A 20,910-nucleotide genomic window follows, 5' to 3' on the forward strand; every position below is an offset into this window, starting at 1 on the left:
AAACTACTGCTGTGTATTGATGAAATTTAACCTTGTAAAGGTTGTAAAATCAAGTTAAAACTGAGAGTTATCTCCAAATTTGCACACATTATAAAAACTTCGGTATGGGTTTGAGCTGTCACTTGAGAAAGCATCACGCCAAAAACAAAAGAAATCGGTTTGGACTTGAGAAAAAAAAGAACTGTTGGCACTCACAAAGCAGGAGATGGATATGCAAAGCTATAGCAGCGTTTCCAAGTGTCAAGAACTGGAGTGAGAAGTATCATCAAGAAATTCAAAGAGAGCCACACAGTACGGCACAAGCTTGGCAGAAGCAGGAAGAGAAAGATTTCAAAGACTCTGGAAATAAAGAGATGTGTCAAAAGACACCAGAACAACTGCCAAAACTCTAGTGAATGACTTACCAAGTTGGCAATTGTTGTCTTAAAGACGAAAATCACTCGAACCCTCCACAGGAACAGACTGCAAGGTTGTACACCAAGAAAACAAATACAAAAAAGATAACTTCAAGCCTGAAGTATTCTAAGGACAACGTTGAGAAACAGAAATACTGGAGTATTTACTCCCTTTAATCAGGTGAGACAAAACTAGAGCTCTTTGGTCATACTGAAACTGTTTATGCTTGGAGAAAGACATGAGATGTGTACAACCCAAAGAACAACATCCCCACAGTGAAACATGGAGGTGGGAGTATTATGCTGCAGTGCATCTGGAACTGTGAGGTGGAAGGTGGAAAGTGGAAGAAGGATATGTGAAGATTTTGAATGAAAAACCTCAAACGGTCAGCACCAAAACTGGGTCTGAGTTATCACTTTGTCTTCCAACACGACAATGATCCCAAACACACATCACTCCTGGTGAAGAACTACCTCCAGAAGACCAAAGTGAACATTACTGAATTCTGATTATGTTTCTGTGTGCAAGGTAAAATAAAGTAAGCATACAAAATAAAACCAGGATGTTTGGAAAAGCTGTGTTAAAAAATTCCTTGCTCTGTTTAAAAGCGCTTGGAAAATACTTTAAATAAAGGGAGAGAAGCTAATAATATTGTCCTTATCTGTATATAAATTAACCTGATTTGAACTGAATGACCTCAAACTAATTTCTTAAACATGGCAACAAGTTCACTGCACTCATATGATCTGCGTAGTCACCAGATCTCGCCACATCCAATAGAAATCCTGTTGGATGTGGAGGAATGGGAGATTCCCTTCATGAATGTGCAGCCGACAAATCTACAGTAGCTGCGTTTACGCTATCACGTCAATGTGGACCAAAATCTCAGAGGAACACTCGCAGCACCTTGCTGAATTTATACCACAAAGAATTAAGGCAGTTGAGAAGACAAAAGTGGATCCAACCCTGTTGTAGCAAGGTGTACCTAATAAAGTGTCCAGTAATTGTGTAACATATAAAATGCTAATGAGGTTCTAGATTTTGTTACAGTTAGATAGAGCCATGCTAGTACTTTTCTCACATCTAAAGATAAGCAGACTTAAGTGTCATGTTTAATGTATAATTTCATACTAAGGATCATATTCCAAAGAACTAAACAACACTGTTATTTCCCCCTGTGTGTTGTTTTGCAGATGTATCTGCCTGCTATTTTGAAGACCTGCACAGTTAAATTTGGGAGCTTTTAATCCGAACCAAAATTGAGAATGACAGTCGCTGATGAATACATATTTTGAAGGGTTGTCAGGTTTAAAAGCTTCTTTTCATTGCACAGCTGATGAGAGGCGCTACTTCATCGCCACACAAATCAAAACATAAAATCATTTCAGGAACCAAAAATAGATGTTTTTTTTTTTTTTGTAAATGCCCTTTCAGACATAACAATAGAGACAAAAAGATATAAAAAGAAGGGGTCAACAGTCACATCCATTATCCTAAAAGTCAGCAAACACGAATACAGAGTTTCAGCAACCTGAAAATGCCATCTGCAAGAGCATGAGGATGCACTTTGTGTTCAAAACCCTCAAAGGAGATCATAACAATAAGTTCTTGGAATTTCAAAGAAAGAATGCCAAACATATTTTTTTATTAAAGTCCAATAAGCTATTAAAACTTAAAAGTAAAATTATAAAAAGTAGAAATAATTAGGGCTGGGCCATATTATACCGTTCACGGTAATACCGGTATAATGTTAGGCAACGATAGGAAAATGAAATATCGCGATAGAATGGGAGTAAAACGCGCATGCGCAGTGCCTTTGTTTTCATACGCACATGGCCGATTGTTGAGTGAAACAGATGAACCAGAATTGGTTTGTAAAAATGGTGCAACTTCCGTGATGTGGAACTGGTTTGGTGTTTGTCCGTCAGATACACAACAAAGCACATTTTTTTGCAGAACATGCAAGGGAAAACAAAAGTTATTACATTTAACGGAGTTAGAAGTTAGCAGGAAGCTAGCGGAAGTTAGCTCGCTAGCTTCGCTAGTTACCTAAGCATGATATTGCATGTTCTGACTGAGAGATTTCTGAAAAAAAATCAAACGTACAGCTCTGCTATCACTTCCAACATAAATGAAGACAGGAAACTAAACAGCAGTGACGTTTGTAGGGTTACTGAAATTGGGCTAGCTGGTATATAATGATGTGCTACGTGATCGCTAGCGACACAGCTATGTTAGCATAACATAAACAGTGAAGCTGGAGGACGAACACTAACACTTTTCCACTTATAAAAGTTAACGTGAAGGTTCTTCATGGTTAGAGACAAATGCAATCGCATGGCAGGATGCTGTAAACGGACCAAACTTCAGTCAGGAGAACAACTGAGATAATCCATCCACAATACGAGGTTAGTCATTAATATACTGCAACAACATGGGAATAGAGCAGCTGCAGAGAATTCAACATTAATGAATCAATGGTACAGAAGTGGAGGAAGCAAGAAGAATGAGTTTAATAAAGTTTGATTTATCTGACTGCTTTGTTTCGCTTAATGTGCCTTATAATCCCGTGCACCTTATGGTCCGAAAAATGCGTACTGCACACTGCAGTTTAATGTTGCAAAGCACCTCTTTTTAACTTCAGTGGATATTATACATGGTTATGCTCAGGATATGTCAGCCCATTTCTACTGGAAATGCCTTTTGGTTAAACTTTCAGCAAGGAATTTGCATTTGCACTGTTACATTTTTATAAAGCTTTAATGTACATAAAAACCAGATTCTTGTTTAAGTGAAAATAAATGGAAGGTTGTGCGCTAGTAATGTTGTGGAGTTGTATTTTGTCTCGCACCAATTATATCGTCAGTTATATCGTTATCGCAAATTTTCAAATATATGTCGTGATAAATATTTTTGGCCATATTGCCCTGCTCTAGAAATAATCGTGGTACAACTTCCTCTAAGCTATATTATATTCAGTATTATTTAATCAAGGGCCTTTTCTCACTGCAAATTTTATTTTACATCAGAAAATACTGAGCAATTAAAACCAGTTTTAGAGCTCTAAACAAAAGCCCCAGCTGGTTTCTCTGTGACGGAGCTCCATATTCTCAGTGACTACACTGTCTGAAATAATCAACATCATAAAAAAAAGATAGATATAGATATGGATTGCAACTTCCTGTGGCCCCTAGAGATACATAATTCTAAATATATTTTAGCCACAAATTTTATTTTTTATCAATATTAATCTACTTGTGTGAAGTAATTTCATGCTACGCAGCCTATAGTGTGCAAGCTAATCCAATCGCCTTATCTCTCAGTAGGAGGAAAACATCCGGGTCGACAGTTGGCTCTCCCTGTTGTGATGAATTGTAAATTTATGCAAATGTAAACTCCATCTTAAACGCATAAGTTTGGGCACAATGCAGAAAAAGCCCCCTGGCAGTGGGCAGAGTCTGGATATAAAAGCGAATCGGGGTAAAACAGGAAATCATGCGAATGTATTTACGTTGTGTCAATTTTCTTGGTATTCACGAAGCTACTTTCTCCCCTGTGATGCAGTGCACTATCAATTACTCACTGACACTTGCCAGCAGCAAAAGGATATACAGACAGCTTAGATTTATGGTCGTGACTGGAATATGAAGCGGGATTTTGTTATGAAACGTGCTATGGAAACTGTCGAAAGCTCAAATACAAAAGTTGAGAGATTTCCTGCGATCATGTTAACGCCATAGACAAGAACAACCACGGACCACTGTTTTTATACTCAAAACACAGTTAGATGTTGTCTTGGTGGAGACCATAAAGCGTTGGAGTTTCAGTGCAACAAAGAAGACGCTACGTGAAAGTATCTCAGTGGTGGAATTGATTATGTTAATAGTACTATTTTTCAGCTGAAATGTAAATGAGTCTTCAGGGTTTAGGACACCAGCAGAATATAATGCATTTTCTATAATGATTTCCCAAAGCCTAGAATCTGAGATTTATACCATCGTCCCTGTTTCATTGCCAACAGACTGATGAGGATGACTGCGCTTAACGGCAGCAGCAGCTGAATCTGTGTAGTATATCAGCATTTCCATGGTAGCAAATAATCAGGGACGAGATGTCTGAGCAGGATGGCGCACTATCAGTCATGTGGTGACAGCAAAGTGGAAAGATGGAGGCAGTTACATGACGGTAGCAGACTATAGATCATGAGGATACTGATCCTTGCCATGCTGTTAATCAACAAATCTGCTGGGGTTCCCTCAATAATGACAGAGAGAGCAGGAACAAATGCATTGGGAAGAGTACTTACACAGTGTGGGTGAGCTCCTGTGGTCTCTCGGCCTGCTCGGGGAATACGGGATGTGGCGGCTCTCCGATGGGGACGCAGCCTAGCGATTTACTGATGGCATGGCTCAGCTTTTTAGCCGGAGACTTCTGTGAGTTAGGCAAGACAAACAACGCATTGGTTAGCTTTGCAGTTCTGTTGACTGCTGTGACTGTGTTGGAGTGAAAACAGTTTTACGCTGTTAGAAGTCATTTACATAACTAGGTCAAGACGTTGTTTACAGTGGGAAAAGTGGGGATGAGAAGTACTTGTTGCATACTCAGTAAAAGCTTCTATTGAGCAGGTTCGGTGGATTCTTTAATCCAAATGGCTGAAAAACTGCAGTGAAGCTTGACAGCAATGCTTCATTCAGGAGAAATAAGGGAAGAAGCTTCAAAATATAACAAACACATTTAGGTTTGGCTACCCTGACCAATGGTTTAGGATGATTTCCAGCACTCGTATTTCACTCTTTAGGAAACTCTGAATTATATGGGAAAAGTATACAGTACTATCCCTAATGTTTCTGATGAGTGATACTTTAACTTCTTAACTGAAGTCACTCATATCTTATGATTTTTTAAATTATATTTTCTCATACTGGCAGGTTAGAGCATCTTTCAACATATTTTAGTGCGGTACAAGGTGGTCACCACAACAGATCATTTGCCTTCATCTCATCCTGTCCCTAGCATCCTCTTCGGCCCTCACTAATCCTCTGCATGTCCTCCTTCACTACATCCTTTGGTGTTCCTGTTTTCCACCTGGCTGGCACCTCTGTGTTCAACATCCCTTGTCCAATATATTCTCTATCACTCTTCTCCAAATGTCCAAACCATCTCAGTGCCTCTCTAACTTTGCCTTCAAAGTGCTTATCCTGAGCTGTCCCTCTGATGTACTCATTTCTAATCCTGTCCCTCCTGATCACTCCCAATGACCCCTACTCTGCCTCATGTCTTTCTTTTGTTTGACTGAATGTCTCAACTTATAAACTTTTCTTTTCACTTTTGTTGTTATCCTTCTGTCACAAATCACCCCGGACGCTCATCTCCACTCACCTTTCTTGTGCACTGTCCATTGCTTTGGATGGTTAACCACAGGTATTTATATTCATGCACCTTCACTGCTTCTTTCACTTCACCTCCCCCTCTAAGCATGACTCCATCTCTGCAGGCTCTCTTCCACCTGCTTCCTACTCTTACTACAGATCACAATGTCAATTGCAAGCATCATAGTCCTTGGAGATTCCTGCCTGACCTCATCTGTCAGCCTGTCCATCACCACTGCAAACAAGAAGGGTCTTAGAGCTGATCCATGATGTAATCCCACCCCCACCTTGTCACTCCTCATGCACACCTCGCTATTGTTGCTGCCCTCATGTTCTGCACCACCATCAAATACTTCTCTGTCACTTCTGACTTCCTTGTGCAGCACTACAGCTCCTCTCTTGGCATCCTATCATGTGATTTTGCTAGAGCCATAAAGACACATTGCAACACATTCTGACCTTCTCTGTACTTCTCCATCAGCGCTGTCAAACACTGCATCTGTAGCGCTCTTTCCTGGCATGAAGATGTACTGCTGCTCACTAATTTTCAGCTCTCTTCTTAAACTACCTTCACCAACTCTTTCACTGGTAGCTCTGATCACTTGACTGTCATGTTGACACCTGAATGCAGGCCCAGAATGAGCCAAATGCCTCCGGCAAGTCAGATATCAGAAAGCGGCCTCATGAGGCTAATACATCCTTGCAGGACAGCTTTGAGTGCGCACGGTGGACCTTTAGAGACACAGCTACATCAAGGGAGTTGTATAGACCTCTAGGAATCCACAGATGCTGTCACTGAATTTGTAAACAAATGCACAGACGATGTGACTGTCATCAGAACTGTCAAGACACTTGGTGACAAGCCACAGCTGACAACTGAGGTCTATTCACCACCGAGGATCAGAGTTATCATCTGGAAACAGCTCAGCCTATAGCATACGAAGAAGCAACTGAAAACAGGCATTATGTGAAAAACTGTCAAATCATTTTACAAACAACAAGGACACGCAGCGCTTGTGGCTGCGTTCCAGACAGCAGAAGGCTATAAACCCACTGTGCAATCAGGTCTTAATGACCCCACTCTACCAGATAACACTCAGCACTCTGAACACAGACAAAACTAAGGACATGATCATGGATGTCAGGAGGACAACCTCCAGTTGTGTCCCACCACTGACCATCAGTGGATCTATAGTAGAGCAGGCAAAGTGCACCAAGTATTAGGAAGTGTATCTGAAGGAAGGTTTGAACTCCAGTGACAACACCACAGCCCTCATTAAGGAGGTAAAACATTGTCTCAATCTCCTCTGTAACATGAAGACATTGAACCTGAAGCGGGACCTCGCCACTCCACCCCTGACAGTCTATTACAGAGGCACCACCGAGAGCATAATCATGTCCTGCATCACTTGCTGGTTTGGAAACAGCAGGTCTGAGGAAAGACACAAACTGAACAGGATTGTGAAAACAGCAGGTGACAGCATCATAAATGATCCCTGCCATCTATCTCGCAGCCTGTTTTCTCACCTGCAGTCAGGAAGAAGGCAAAGAAGCATTTTATTCTGCTATAATGATTTTATTCTAAATGCTTCTTAACCATGTTTTATATGATCCAGATATTTTTAAGTACCAATGTTTATTTTATTTATCATTGTTTATTATGGTCCTCATATGTTGAGCTAAATGTTTATTTTCCCTAGGGCAAGCAGAAATGGTATTTAGTTTTTATGCACATAAAAATGATACAGTTCAAGTTCTTTCCCATATCTTCATAGTGTGACTGATTAAACACATCCGTCTGTAGCTACTACAGCTCTGCACATCAACCTTGTTCTTGAAAATCGGGGCGACGTGCAGAGCTGTAGTAAACAGCACTCCTCTTTCTTACTACGAACCTTAATGTTAGCACAACGTAGCGAGATGTGGTGTAGGAATAAAAATGCATGTCCTTGCCTGTATAATGTCACACTTGAGATTTAACTAACAAATAAAAGTAGGAAAAATAAATGTACTGCACTTGGAGGCAGATAGAGAGCAATTGCAAAATGGATGAGCATCCATTTTTTCTGTCACATAGCCAGTAATACTGCCAGGTAATCAGGACCGAGGTTAACAGAAAAAGCATCCAAATGGCAACAGCAAATAATTTCACTGGTGTGCGTACAAATCATACCAATTTATCAGGGAAGCAGGACAACATCCCAAACAGATGCATGCACCTACCCCATGTTATAATTTTCTTTCTTTTTTTATATCAGAGAAAAAGCGTTTTGTTTTTCTCCAGCATGTCACTCCAGTCCTCAGGCTACAAGAGCAGTCAGTCTTCTCTGTGTAAAATCCAAGTGGTATGTGAAATGGGTTCAGACTTCCCATGTTTCAATTTATAACATAATGATTGAGCTTTGGGGGCAGCAACACAGTAAATTCAGTCAATACAATTTTATTTGCCAAGATGAGTAAAACCCCATTAAATCCCTGCTGAATTTGTCTGAAAGGACGAGAAATGTGGGCACATGGTTGCTATGTCATAAAAATCAGTCGAGATGAGACCGAAGAGATATTGACTTTTCAATTGTATGGAAATGGGAAAAGCATAATGTAAGACTGAGAAATAATCAGAGCCTTTTCCCCTTACCCAAGACGAGTGCTCCTTCATCTGGTGCTGGTTGCTATGGGGACCATTAGCATGGCCACGCCAGAAGCAGCTTTGACAGAGCTGGTAGCCATGGCACTGTTGGCACCGATACCGGAAACCCATCATGCTCTCACTCCGGCAATAAGAACATTCCACCGGATGGAAGACTGAGTGGATAAACACGAAAACAAAGACACTTTCCTGTCAGAGTGGTGATGTCACTAATCTCAGAGCTACTTCTGTATTTGGTTTGTTTTAAATAATAAAAAGATTCAGATACTTTACGTATGTCAATTTTATGTTACCTTATACTCCACTATATTTACTTGAGAAATTAGTCAATGCTTTACAGATAAAGGACAATTAAAAATGATCTTCTGAGTTGACTCCACCACTTCTGTAACAACCAATAGCTAGAAAGTTGACACTATGACACATCTTTAAGACAGCCTACCTCCCCCCACCCCGCCCCCTCATTAGCATATGAAATGTAGAGAGAAAATATTTTTATTCATTTGGAGAAATATGCGACGGGAAAGTACATTTAAAATTTATTTACACAATTTGTTGTCATCGTCTTGATTTTGGTCTTGGAGCAAAGCCAAGACTGGTTTCATGATTTCTTCTGGCTTTTCTTAAAACAGGATTTCCTTGTTGGTTTTTTATGATATTTCACTCACTTTATAAAATGTTACCATGAGAGAAAATGTCTAAAAATAGTGAACTATTATTCCTTTCTCAAGCATCTCTTCTCAGTATTAAATTTGGTTTGGGAAAACTTACCATTTTCAACATTAGCAAGTCGGTGCATGAGCGGCAGCCACACAAGACACTGCGGGGGAGGATCTGCCATCAACACATCCAAAAATGTGTTCAGCATGATCTTCTTCTAGATACAAACACACACATGCATGCGTTGAACAAGTGTAAAGCACTGAAGACTTTGAAAAAAGTAAAGGAGAAAACTGATTCAGTATTCTCTTCCTACCTGCTGAGGGAAGCACGTCCGCACTGAGTGCTCCGTGTAGCCGAATGATGGGCCCTCGAACACGGCTGTGGGGAGTTTCAGCACCTCCCGAAGGAACTGATCAAACTTTGCAAACACCATGACGCCACTGGAGTCGGAGATCTGCGAGAAAATATCTGAGAAAGCAAATGTCACATTTTACTTTTGAGCAAAAACAGGATGCAAACCAGCACTTGACATTTATGTGAATGGAAACTATTGATCCTAGGTACACAGACTCAGCATTAACTTAATGCATTTAAAATAAATGAATACTGTATATATGTTGCAGCAGTGCCCCTGTGTGTTTAACTCGAGTAACTACATGCAGACCCTGGCATATGTAATTAACCAAAGCATCAGCTTTTAGAAAAAAGCAGTCAAAATTGTACTTACAGCGTAGTTTGTCAACAATCTTCCCTCCACACATTGTTGCCAGCATGGCTTTCATTGAGAAAACTGTCAACTTCCCATGGCTTTCACTGCAAGTGGAAAGCATTCCAAGAAGCAGAAAGTTGAATTCAAAATGAATAAAATATACATTTGTTTATTAATTCTGTTCCTATAGTACTAGGAATTTATGGTTTTTATGCTTTTCATGCTTCTTTTTTTAATTTAACCTGAAGTTTTGTCATTTAAGAGGAAAAACTAACATTCAGGAGTATGAACAAAAATAAAATTGAAAAATATGACTGCAGTGTTGATTTTGCATCCTTTAGCATACAAAATGTGAAGAATCTTTAACTAAACCTTAAACTACGGTTGATCGTGGACGTAAAAATGATTATTCACCTGCTTTATTAGGTTTCTACAGGGAGTGCAGAATTATTAGGCAAATGAGTATTTTGTCCACATCATCCTCTTCATGCATGTTGTCTTACTCCAAGCTGTATAGGCTCGAAAGCCTACTACCAATTAAGCATATTAGGTGATGTGCGTCGCTGTAATGAGAAGGGGTGTGGTCTAATGACATCAACACCCTATATCAGGTGTGCATAATTATTAGGCAACGTCCTTTCCTTTGGCAAAATGGGTCAAAAGAAGGACTTGACAGGCTCAGAAAAGTCAAAAATAGTGAGATATCTTGCAGAGGGATGCAGCAGTCTCAAAATTACAAAGCTTCTGAAGCGTGATCATCGAACAATCAAGCGTTTCATTCAAAATAGTCAACAGGGTCGCAAGAAGCGTGTGGAAAAACCAAGGCGCAAAATAACTGCCCATGAACTGAGAAAAGTCAAGCGTGCAGCTGCCAAGATGCCACTTGCCACCAGTTTGGCCATATTTCAGAGCTGCAACATCACTGGAGTGCCCAAAAGCACAAGGTGTGCAATACTCAGAGACATGGCCAAGGTAAGAAAGGCTGAAAGACGACCACCACTGAACAAGACACACAAGCTGAAACGTCAAGACTGGGCCAAGAAATATCTCAAGACTGGTTTTTCTAAGGTTTTATGGACTGATGAAATGAGAGTGAGTCTTGATGGGCCAGATGGATGGGCCCGTGGCTGGATTGGTAAAGGGCAGAGAGCTCCAGTCCGACTCAGACGCCAGCAAGGTGGAGGTGGAGTACTGGTTTGGGCTGGTAGCATCAAAGATGAGCTTGTGGGGCCTTTTCGGGTTGAGGATGGAGTCAAGCTCAACTCCCAGTCCTACTGCCAGTTTCTGGAAGACACCTTCTTCAAGCAGTGGTACAGGAAGAAGTCTGCATCCTTCAAGAAAAACATGATTTTCATGCAGGACAATGCTTCATCACACGCGTCCAAGTACTCCACAGCGTGGCTGGCAAGAAAGGGTATAAAAGAAGAAAAACTAATGACATGGCCACCTTGTTCACCTGATCTGAACCCCATTGAGAACCTGTGGTCCATCATCAAATGTGAGATTTACAAGGAGGGAAAACAGTACACCTCTCTGAACAGTGTCTGGGAGGCTGTGGTTGCTGCTGCACGCAATGTTGATGGTGAACAGATCAAAACACTGACAGAATCCATGGATGGCAGGCTTTTGAGTGTCCTTGCAAAGAAAGGTGGCTATATTGGTCGCTGATTTGTTTTTGTTTTGTTTTTGAATGTCAGAAATGTATATTTGTGAATGTGGAGATGTTATATTGGTGTCACTGGTAAAAATAAATAATTGAAATGGGTATACATTTGTTTTTTGTTAAGTTGCCTAATAATTATGCACAGTAATAGTCACCTGCACACACAGATATCCCCCTAAAATAGCTAAAACTAAAAACTACTTCCAAAAACATTCAGCTTTGATATTAATTTTTTGGGTTCATTGAGAACATGGTTGTTGTTCAATAATAAAATTATTCCTCAAAAATACAACTTGCCTAATAATTCTGCACTCCCTGTATTCTTCTTATAAATCGTTTTAACTTGCCTAGCGAGACCAGCTTGTTTCGTCTGAGATTCATTTAGCTCTTGCTTCCGAGCAGAAGTAACAGAGTGGATGAAAGCTCTCCTGCCTAATTCAGTTTGGACCTGAGGGACAGATAGCAAAACTGCTTCCTGTGACTGCAGCAAGTCGTTTCCAAAAGTTTCACAGAGATACGGGAGCATGAATAATAACAGAGTGGGACCAGAATGGCTTTACAGATAAAAGTAAACCAATTGAATGGATCCCTGGATGGAGAGGGCAAGCAGCCAATCAATTTGAGTACACGAGGTACAATAATGAGAGAGTGCTTTATGGTCAATAATAAACCTCCCTGATTCAGGAAGCACTGAGCGGATATTAAGAGGAGGGACGTACCGTAAAACATCTCCAGGGTTACCAGACTTTGTCGACCGGTACAGGGTAGCTTATATGTTAACATTTTTGATTGATGAGCAGTTTAATATTTCAGTTAGTTAAATGTACATAGACAGGGTCCTTTAATAAAAGTAAATATGCTTGTATAATCTTAATTATTAGCTAGCTTAGAGTCTATTTGTTATCCTGATCCATACCCACCTAAAATCCTGATTTTGAACCTACTAGAAGTTAATAACATTTTACATTCTTCATCGATTGCTGGGTCATTGATACTCTGTCCTCTGCACCAATCTGTATTTCTGGGATTTCTGAAAACAAGATCCATGGACCATCAAAGTGCCAGTAATGGTTTTACTGTATTTTGATTATGTTTGGAAATAACTCAGCCATGTATAAGTGTCTATTTAACATCCTGAAAGTTAAGCAGCTACAGGAAATGTTCTCCCCTGGTCTTTTTAATCACATATAACACAACACAAACCAGAAGGAGAACACTTGGAAGTGCCCAAGCAAATCTTTGGGAGGTGGCAGTCTTTCTGTTAGTGTGACAAATCACAGAGTCAGAAATGTGGATTTGTGAAGATTTATGGGTTGAAATTTTAAAACTGCACTTGATTTAAAAAAGGTTCAAAAAGAGCATTGTGCAAAAGTCCAGAGCCACCTCAGATTTCTATATAATTTGCTAGGAAGATGAGAAAAGGCTCCCGAAATTACTGATTTATTAGTGAACTTGAAAGTCAGTATTTAATTTAACCACCTACATTCATCAACACAACCTGAACTCTCTTACTTGCCATTTCTTTAAGCAGTCGTCAGGAATAGTTCTCTTCCCACTTCCCGAAGGACATTCAAAGTTAAGTTCTTCTTTGGATGTTGGCTCCCTTTTGTTTAATTCTGTTGAGGTTTGGGCTCTGGGGAGGCCACTCCAAATGACTGATAGTTTTCTACTGTTTTTCTATCCAGGTATGCTTTTACTGCAGTGGCAAGGTTGGGATCATTGTCATGCTGAAAAATGAAGTTGTTGCTAATCAGATTATTTTAGATGGTATTGCATGGCGAATCAAAATCTGATGGTACTTTTCTACGTTCATAATTCCATCAATTTTGATAAGATCCCCCAAAACCACTGACTGAAATGCAAACTCAAACCATGACAGAGTCTGTACTGTGTTTTACAGATAGCTGCAGATACTTTTGTACCTGATCTCCTCCATATATACTAATCATATGAATCCAAGACCTGTTGCCACTGATTTTCATTCCGGTTCTTGTGTAATTTGGCACACCTCAGTCTTTTATCCTAGTTTCCCTTCCTTGACAGCCAACCTACCATTTCTTTTGAGGCTTTAGCAAACAGTGGATTATCTGCAGGCTCCAGTTTATCTCTCGGGTCCTGTGTAAGGTTTTTGATGGATTTTTTTTACTAGTTTTTTCTTCTATTAAGGGGATGACTTTCGACACCATTGATCTGCTGTAGATCATTTTTAGAACTGTCACTTCTTCTCTTGAACTTCAATTGCTGAGATATTTGGGGTGGCGGGAAAAAAAATCGAACCAGCACAGTATTGTGATTTTTTGCATGGTGATACTGTATTAACCCAGGGACATGAAATATCAATATTTTTTGTTAAAACAATGAAAATAAATACATAAATAATAAATGAAAATACCCTGGGAATACTACTCAACTGCATGACCATCCTGAGATAATGTTAGCTGAACAAGTTTACACTAAATCCAACACTGGAAAAACACTTAGCTTGATAAAGTACGTAATTGCCAGCTTGACCCATTCAATAGCAGACTGACAACAGAATGATAGCAGGTGACAAAGTTTATGTCACGGTCCTGGGTCAGTGACGCAGTGTTTTGTATTTTCAGTTATTATATAGTCTTTGATTTCATAATTTATCATTTCTGGTTTCTTGGTTTCTGTTCCTGTGCTCCTCCTGTGCTCCTCCTGTGCTCCGTGTTCCCTGTGTCTCCTCAGTCAGTGCCAAGTCTGTATCTTTGTGATTCCTAATTCTTAAAGGTTTGTTGTGTATCTATGTTTAGTCATCTGTCTTCCCTGTCAGCCGTGTCCCCTTGTGAAGTCTGCGTTGTCTGCACCTGTCCTGTGTTTTGTTGATAAATAGTTATATTTTCTAGAGCTGATTTAGTGCTATTAGTGCAATTTAGGGTCTTTTTGTTCCCTCCTGTATGAGATATGCCAGGTTTTCAGCTAACAGCTCTTTGGGAATCACCTTGTTGGTGCAAAAATACTATTTTATTCCTGCCAAACAGTTTTATCTTTGGAATTTTTGGTAAATTCATCTAAAGAAATGAGAGTGACGGGTGGCTCAAGACTTTTCCACAGCACTGTATAGATCATCATTTACACTTATTTCAAATAAGAAAAAGCTTTTTTTTTAAGCAATGCATTTTATAAGCGATTAAGAATTGATTATTACTTAAAAACTGATTTGAAGCAACAATGTCAAATAGTTGATGGCTTCAGCTCCTCTTTTGTGACAATGTGAGGTTTCCACATGTTTTATATTAGTGGACTTGATCCAGTAATCTGTAGCCACTTTTTGTCTTTTTAACCTATTTATAAAAACTATTTACAGTTTATTGCAAAACTCATGTTAGATTCATCTTTGCTTGTTGTTCTGTTGAATTTTTTTTTTTTTACTGCATACAGTAAATTTTCTTGCAGTCCTGCAGTTACACTTATCTTGAATTTGCTATTAGCCAGCAGATTCAAACCATGAACCATCTTGCTGTGAAGCAACAGTGCTAACCACTGCTCCAATGTGCCACCCTCCTTTGGTAAATATTATCTTTAAAAGATCCTAAATAAGAGCTGTGCCTTTACTCTTTTGTTGTTTGTTGTTTCTATCCAAACAACACCACCTACAGACTAGACTACAGTATAGTACTTCTCTGTGTTGTGCACCTATTCCATACCTATCATATGTGGCCACCATGAAGTTGAGCAGGAGCCCAATGGACTGTTCCACATTGATCTGGTGGGTGGTGGGCAGCCGCTTGTTGAGCTGGTAGTAAATGGAAGACAGAATAGTCTCCAGTCGTGACACATTGATTTCAGCATTGTGGTCCAATGTGTTGAGCCCGTTGTCACGAAAGGCTTCGATCATGTTCCAGACATCCACCAGATGAACTGTGAGGGGGGATTGGCAAACAGACAGAATACAATCAATCAAGTCTGCATTCATGTTCAAACAAATGTTTCTGCTGGTGTTATAACGGCTGAAAAGAGGTGACATTTTTTTCTTACGGTTACATCTCTTCTGCACAAACCGAAGTTTGCAGGCAGTCCTATAAGTTGACAGTCTGATGACATCAAAGTTTTGAGCTCCTGAAAAATAAGAGAAACGCAGCCTCAAAAAATCATCTATACCTGACAAATGTAATCTGATATCAAAGTAAAAATATCACTTAAAGCTTTTTGAATGTTTATTTAATCAGTGATACGCTCTGTGTGGGAGGAATTACACGCGAGGGACCATGCATGTTTGTGCATTACATGAGATAGTGAAAAGACATCTCTCGCAGTCGACTCCACTCACTCATTTCCATGAAGAGCTGTCTCTTCTCCACCATGGCCTTGCCTCGTTTACTGCCTTCCTCGATCATTCTGTGGCACATCAAACACCAGTGCATGCAGCACTTACTCTTACTGTGCTTACTGCACAGCAGCATAGTAATAAATGCAACACACAACTCATTTCAGTGTCAGAAGTCATAGAGATAGGACTAAGAAGGATTTGAATGAACTACACTTCTTGCATACAACTAAAGAAAATGCAGATATATACAGAACAGATGATTTTTGTGGATAAAACAGAATAGAAAAGGATCTGGTGTTCAAGTCTAAATTACATTTACCAGTGGAGGGCACACAGTAAGTGATCCATTATGTGGCTATAATGAATTATTGAAACACTCAGATGAACCCTTGAATACGGCTGTACCAGCAGGAAGTTTGCAATTTACCCTCTGCACAAAGGACAGCGTTAGTCATCAATATAACCTTGGTCAACTATACTATATAGATGATTTTGCTTTGAAATTTCACTTGTTTATTACTAGTCCATTCCCTATTACCGAGAAGGGACAGAGAACTGAAAAGAAATTATATATACATTATACTGAGAGTGTGCTTGGTAAAAGAATAGCCGTGTCAGAACTGTGACTTTTATTAAAAAGAAGAGTTTAACACTGTCCGGATGATGTTACTTCCTTCATTAGGTATATAAGGAAAAATAAAAAAATATATCCTTTCACATTTGTAGGTTTAATATGAAGCTACAATCAGGTGCCAAATAGCTTAGCTTAGTATAAAGATTTGAAAATGTGGAAATTGTTTGCTCTCCAGCTTCTAAAACTCACATAATGACCAGAATAGGTTGTAGTTTAGGGTGGGTTACATAAGGGATATTTATATATAGTATTCCAGTATTTCTGCATAGACAGTTTTACCAGTTTCTGGCTATACTAGCTTACCAATGTGAGAATGTTATAGATCAATTACGCGATCTAACTCTTGGGGGAAGTGGAAATAACTAGAGATGCGCCAACTGACCAACAAGAGACCAGAATCAGCTGATTTCCAGTGTTCTTTGCCCAGACAGGTGACCAGCCAGTCAGCCTCATGTACATATATGGCTTATTATGGGTCAGACCACAATGGCATAGGCAAACAGTCATATACTAGCATCTTATTGGGTGAAGACACAAACCTTGGCAAAATAAATCGCCACAAAATGGAACAACAAATTTAATAAGACACTTAAATCCCCCTCACCAAGCTGAACATGGATATTTTAAAAAGGTAGCAAAGGCAAAATGGCTAAAGCTATCAGTATCAGCCTCGGTATGAGCAATGAAAGAGTAAGTGTAACTTACTGCAGTTTGGCAAAATTATTCAATCTTATCAATTCTTTACTAGTGAAAATAAATTTTGCATTAAAGAAAAGTATGCTGTCTATTGCAGTTCTTAGAAAGAAAATCTCAAGAAGCCAAGGAAATTGCAATCTCTACAAATCTTTTAAAATATGATGACAAAATCTATTTAGCTCTAAACTCACGAGCATGTAAATATTTCTCAATGCCCCCAAATAATTATCTGATACCAAAGAAGAGATGCCTATTGAACAGCTTTAACTGTTGCTGCCTGATTGAACTTCACTGTTGACTCTGTTGTGCATTTTCAAACAGGATTCACTGCTGGTGTATGTTTTCTTCTCAGCTCAGCAGGGAAAGAAAAGCCCCCTTTGAAACAACACAGGTTTCACTACTTCATTCACTTCTTTCTCTGTACTATTTTTCAAAAGCATCTCCATGGCTTTTATTATTGTGATTCCAGTCACTTCTTTACAGTGTCACTTCTCTCAAACACAGGACAATTTAATTTACCGTTACCACCAATTCTTTTGGACTTGTTTTCTTATCTGACAAAAATAATTTACCGTGAAGACAATTTGCACATGGACACCGTATCCTTTCCTGCTTACCAAGCGCTTATATGACATGCTTTACATGTGACATATTATATCACACTGATTTTAAAAGTACTTACCTGCCGCACACTGTATGTCAACAAAGTGAAGCCTTAAACGTTGACCCTGTGAAAAAAAAACAAATTGAAAAAGGTCAGCGAGGGTGTCTTGATATTGACTTGACACCACCATTACTACGAGAGATGAGCTATTTCACGCTGACAAAATGTAGTAGACTTTTAAATAAGTAATTAACACCTCCCTTGTTTACCTCCTTCAAGGACTTATTAACTCTCACTTTGTGCTTTTCTTAACCCCCCCTCCATCGCCTCCTGTAGAGATACTGGTGAGCCAGCTAGGGAGCACTCCAGTGCCTGTGGTCTGTGCAAATGATAATTCTCTATGACATCCCGCTCAGCAGTGACTGCATCCTGTGGGCTAATGACACTGACTGAGCTGCAAAGGAACCACTTAATGATGACGGACACAGAGCACATTAGGGATAGCCAATAAGCCATTAGCACTGGGTGTCCCTGGGACCAAGGACTCAAGAGTATCCCAAACATGTTTAGATTACTTGCTTATTCTCATGGTGAATTGAGGGCATTCAGCTGATCAGCAAACCATAGAAGCCAAGGTTCGAAGTGTGTAGACAAGAAGCCCCCCCCCTTTTTTTATTTTGCTTTCACTTCTATCCAACCTTGTTTTAGACAGACTGATCTCTAATGTTATGACTATTTCCAGTCACAAACTCGCACCTCTCCCTTGTCTTGAACATTTCTCTGTGCTGCTTACAAGAGCCAGCAAAGATTTTTAAAGGGGACGCTTCATTGAAATTAAGTTTTAAATAATAGATATTAATATAATAAGAGCCACATCTAAAGACTATTTTCAACATCAAACAATCTGCTGATATTTTTCTCAAATGTTCAATCAATATTTTTGCCATACGACAGCTTTGGGTGATTTCTTTAACTACAGCCTGGCTTTCTAACAAGCAAAACCTCCCACTTCCTAAACAGCGGGTTGAGTAAAGCAGAAAATCCAGTTGTGGGAATCTGATGTTTGCTTGAAAAACCAAACGAAATGTCAGATTTTTTCCAAATAATTAATTTTTTTGAGCAACTGAATGACTCATCTTCAGCTCTTTGACAACAACCACTCGTTTCACAAGCAGCAAAACCGCTCTGTGCAATAGTCAAAAATCAGCTTCAGTGCTTATAAACACCATCACATGCCTTTGGAGCTGGCAAAGCATGGTAGTTTGGATAAAGTCAGACCAATTATATATCATAATTCTGATTCTAAATAGAGAAAAAAAAAGAGCTTTGGGGGCATTTTTAGAGCAGATATGTCAAAGGGGCACGGCTGCCCTTTGGCGAAATGGTTAAAAAACATTGGTTATGCAGTGGAAGACCCAGCAAAATATCACAATGGTTCATTGTAAATAAATTCCCTCTATGAGGTAACTGCTGAAATTCATGAGTATGCAACAAGGGTTGCACACTGGCAGTTCGTGTTCACAGACGTGTAATCAGAGCCTGTAAGCAGATGACAGTTTAACGGTTAAGTTGATTATTTGATGGAAGTTTTTAATAATTCATGCCAAAATAAATTCAGCACATTCAGATCACAGTCGGTGTGATCACTGTTTCACCGGTCCCGATCAATGGGATTTCTGGCTAGTGCCATTTATTCATCTCCCCATAAACAATCACAAGCTCGTAATAATTTGGATGTCAGATGCTTGCAGTGAAGTCAGACTGTGTAGTAATCATCACAGGCCTGGAAAGGTGCATTTTACTGTAACCGCACCTTCAGCTCCAAGGTAATGACAACATCCTTTGACGCGAGTCAACATAAGGACTCTGTTACTGCAGTATCTCTCCGCCGCTGATATCATTCACTTCTCCCTTTCTACGAGCCTTAATTCTAACGCTGAACAGCACCGCAACACTTAAAAATTACTTCTAAAGCGACGGCAGAGCATCAACGCAGCCATGTTGCTGATTTAACCGCCTATTTACCTTATTTCCGCAGTGGGGAATGTGTGTCGTGATGTCCATACATTTATTTTTTATTTTTTTAATTTGTATTTTTTTGGTTAACAAACAATGACAATTCTGCATTTCTTCAAATCCTACTGGTGTCTCCACAGCCAAGTAAGATACATGGCGGGGAATTGGCCTTTACCGGAGGAAAATCGCGCAGGTTGCGTTTAGAGCATCATCATCATCGGTGGCAGCAGCAGCAGCATCAGATAGGGAGGATGTAAGTGGCTATGGGCGAATAAGGGGGATATTTCCTCCGTGCTGGACAGCCCCACTTCTCACCTTTAATAAATCCACGCGTTTCCCCTGATGTTAAAGCTGTCCGGGCGATGAGAAACAGCTCGGACCATCCATCGTCGTTTTTCAAGCCCCTCTCCCGTCTCATCCGACTTCAGTCTTCGCAACTGCGGTTGTAGCCGCACACAGAAACGTAGAGGCGCCCTGCTCCGCTCGGCATCGTCAGCGACCCAGCGGCAGAGGACAGTAGATACAAGCAGGCACGAAGATGCCATGCGCGACCAACTACTAGTACACTTTACGCATGTGCGCACGCACACTGGTTAAAGGCGCACTACTATTATTAATACCGCTGTTACTCTGAAATATAATCCCCAATATTATACACTGAATAGGAAGAAGCACAGAATTCATTTAGACTCATTTAAAGGGATACTGCAGCAGTTTGGGACTTTCATAAAGAGGGGAAAGAAAGAGATGTGGCAGGCGCAAATACTTTCTAAAAGACCGGAAAAGTATCATGACTTTCTAGTTGTCTGGAGAACCAAGCTCCATAACTCCTGGGCTCTACATTTCTCATAATGCAGTTCAACAGCGTCATAGAGTGTTCCTGTTCTTTATTCAACAACTGGACTCTTGTGGATAATATACTGACCCCAAATGTTTTTAAATATTAAATTAAGTATAGTTTATTTTTTGAAGCTATTTAATGAAAATAATACCCCCTCCCCAACTGTGACAGTGTGGTGACCTCATATAAAAACATGTATCCCTCCTAAGGGCAGAGATCTTTAGGAGACACCCCACCACATTTCTTTTTAACATTTTTCTAAGACAGTCAGGGATAACTCAGCTACAGTAATCAGGGTTATTATGTCAAACTTTGGAGCAACAGAATTTTTTTTGTCAGACTGGCCCATACAGGGGTCGTAACATTATTGTGCTTTAA

At 39.8% G+C, this 20,910-nt stretch overlaps 1 protein-coding gene across 2 annotated transcripts in view; it reads right to left on the reverse strand.

Moving 5' to 3' along the window:
- dtnbb (dystrobrevin, beta b) overlaps window positions 1-20,205 on the reverse strand; it is a 37,227-nt gene extending 17,022 nt beyond the window's left edge. The window contains exons 1-10 of one of the 2 annotated variants that reach the window (XM_005736544.2): window positions 20,007-20,205; window positions 17,754-17,799; window positions 15,742-15,809; window positions 15,450-15,530; window positions 15,119-15,332; window positions 9,803-9,888; window positions 9,389-9,543; window positions 9,184-9,286; window positions 8,401-8,567; window positions 4,703-4,827 (exon numbers count right to left, since the gene is read on the reverse strand). In XM_005736544.2, coding sequence (XP_005736601.1) covers window positions 4,703-4,827; window positions 8,401-8,567; window positions 9,184-9,286; window positions 9,389-9,543; window positions 9,803-9,888; window positions 15,119-15,332; window positions 15,450-15,530; window positions 15,742-15,808 — 998 coding nt within the window. In that variant the 5' untranslated portion in view covers window position 15,809; window positions 17,754-17,799; window positions 20,007-20,205. Of the gene's footprint in view, window positions 1-4,702; window positions 4,828-8,400; window positions 8,568-9,183; window positions 9,290-9,388; window positions 9,544-9,802; window positions 9,889-15,118; window positions 15,333-15,449; window positions 15,531-15,741; window positions 15,810-17,753; window positions 17,800-20,006 lie in introns of both variants that reach the window. The other variant, XM_013911742.1, reaches the window with a different exon arrangement.
- Window positions 20,206-20,910: the final 705 nt, after the last annotated feature.

Source organism: Pundamilia nyererei, unplaced genomic scaffold (genome assembly GCF_000239375.1).
Source record: "Pundamilia nyererei isolate P.nyererei 1_Seehausen unplaced genomic scaffold, PunNye1.0 scaffold00070, whole genome shotgun sequence".
NCBI lineage: Eukaryota > Metazoa > Chordata > Actinopteri > Cichliformes > Cichlidae > Pundamilia > Pundamilia nyererei.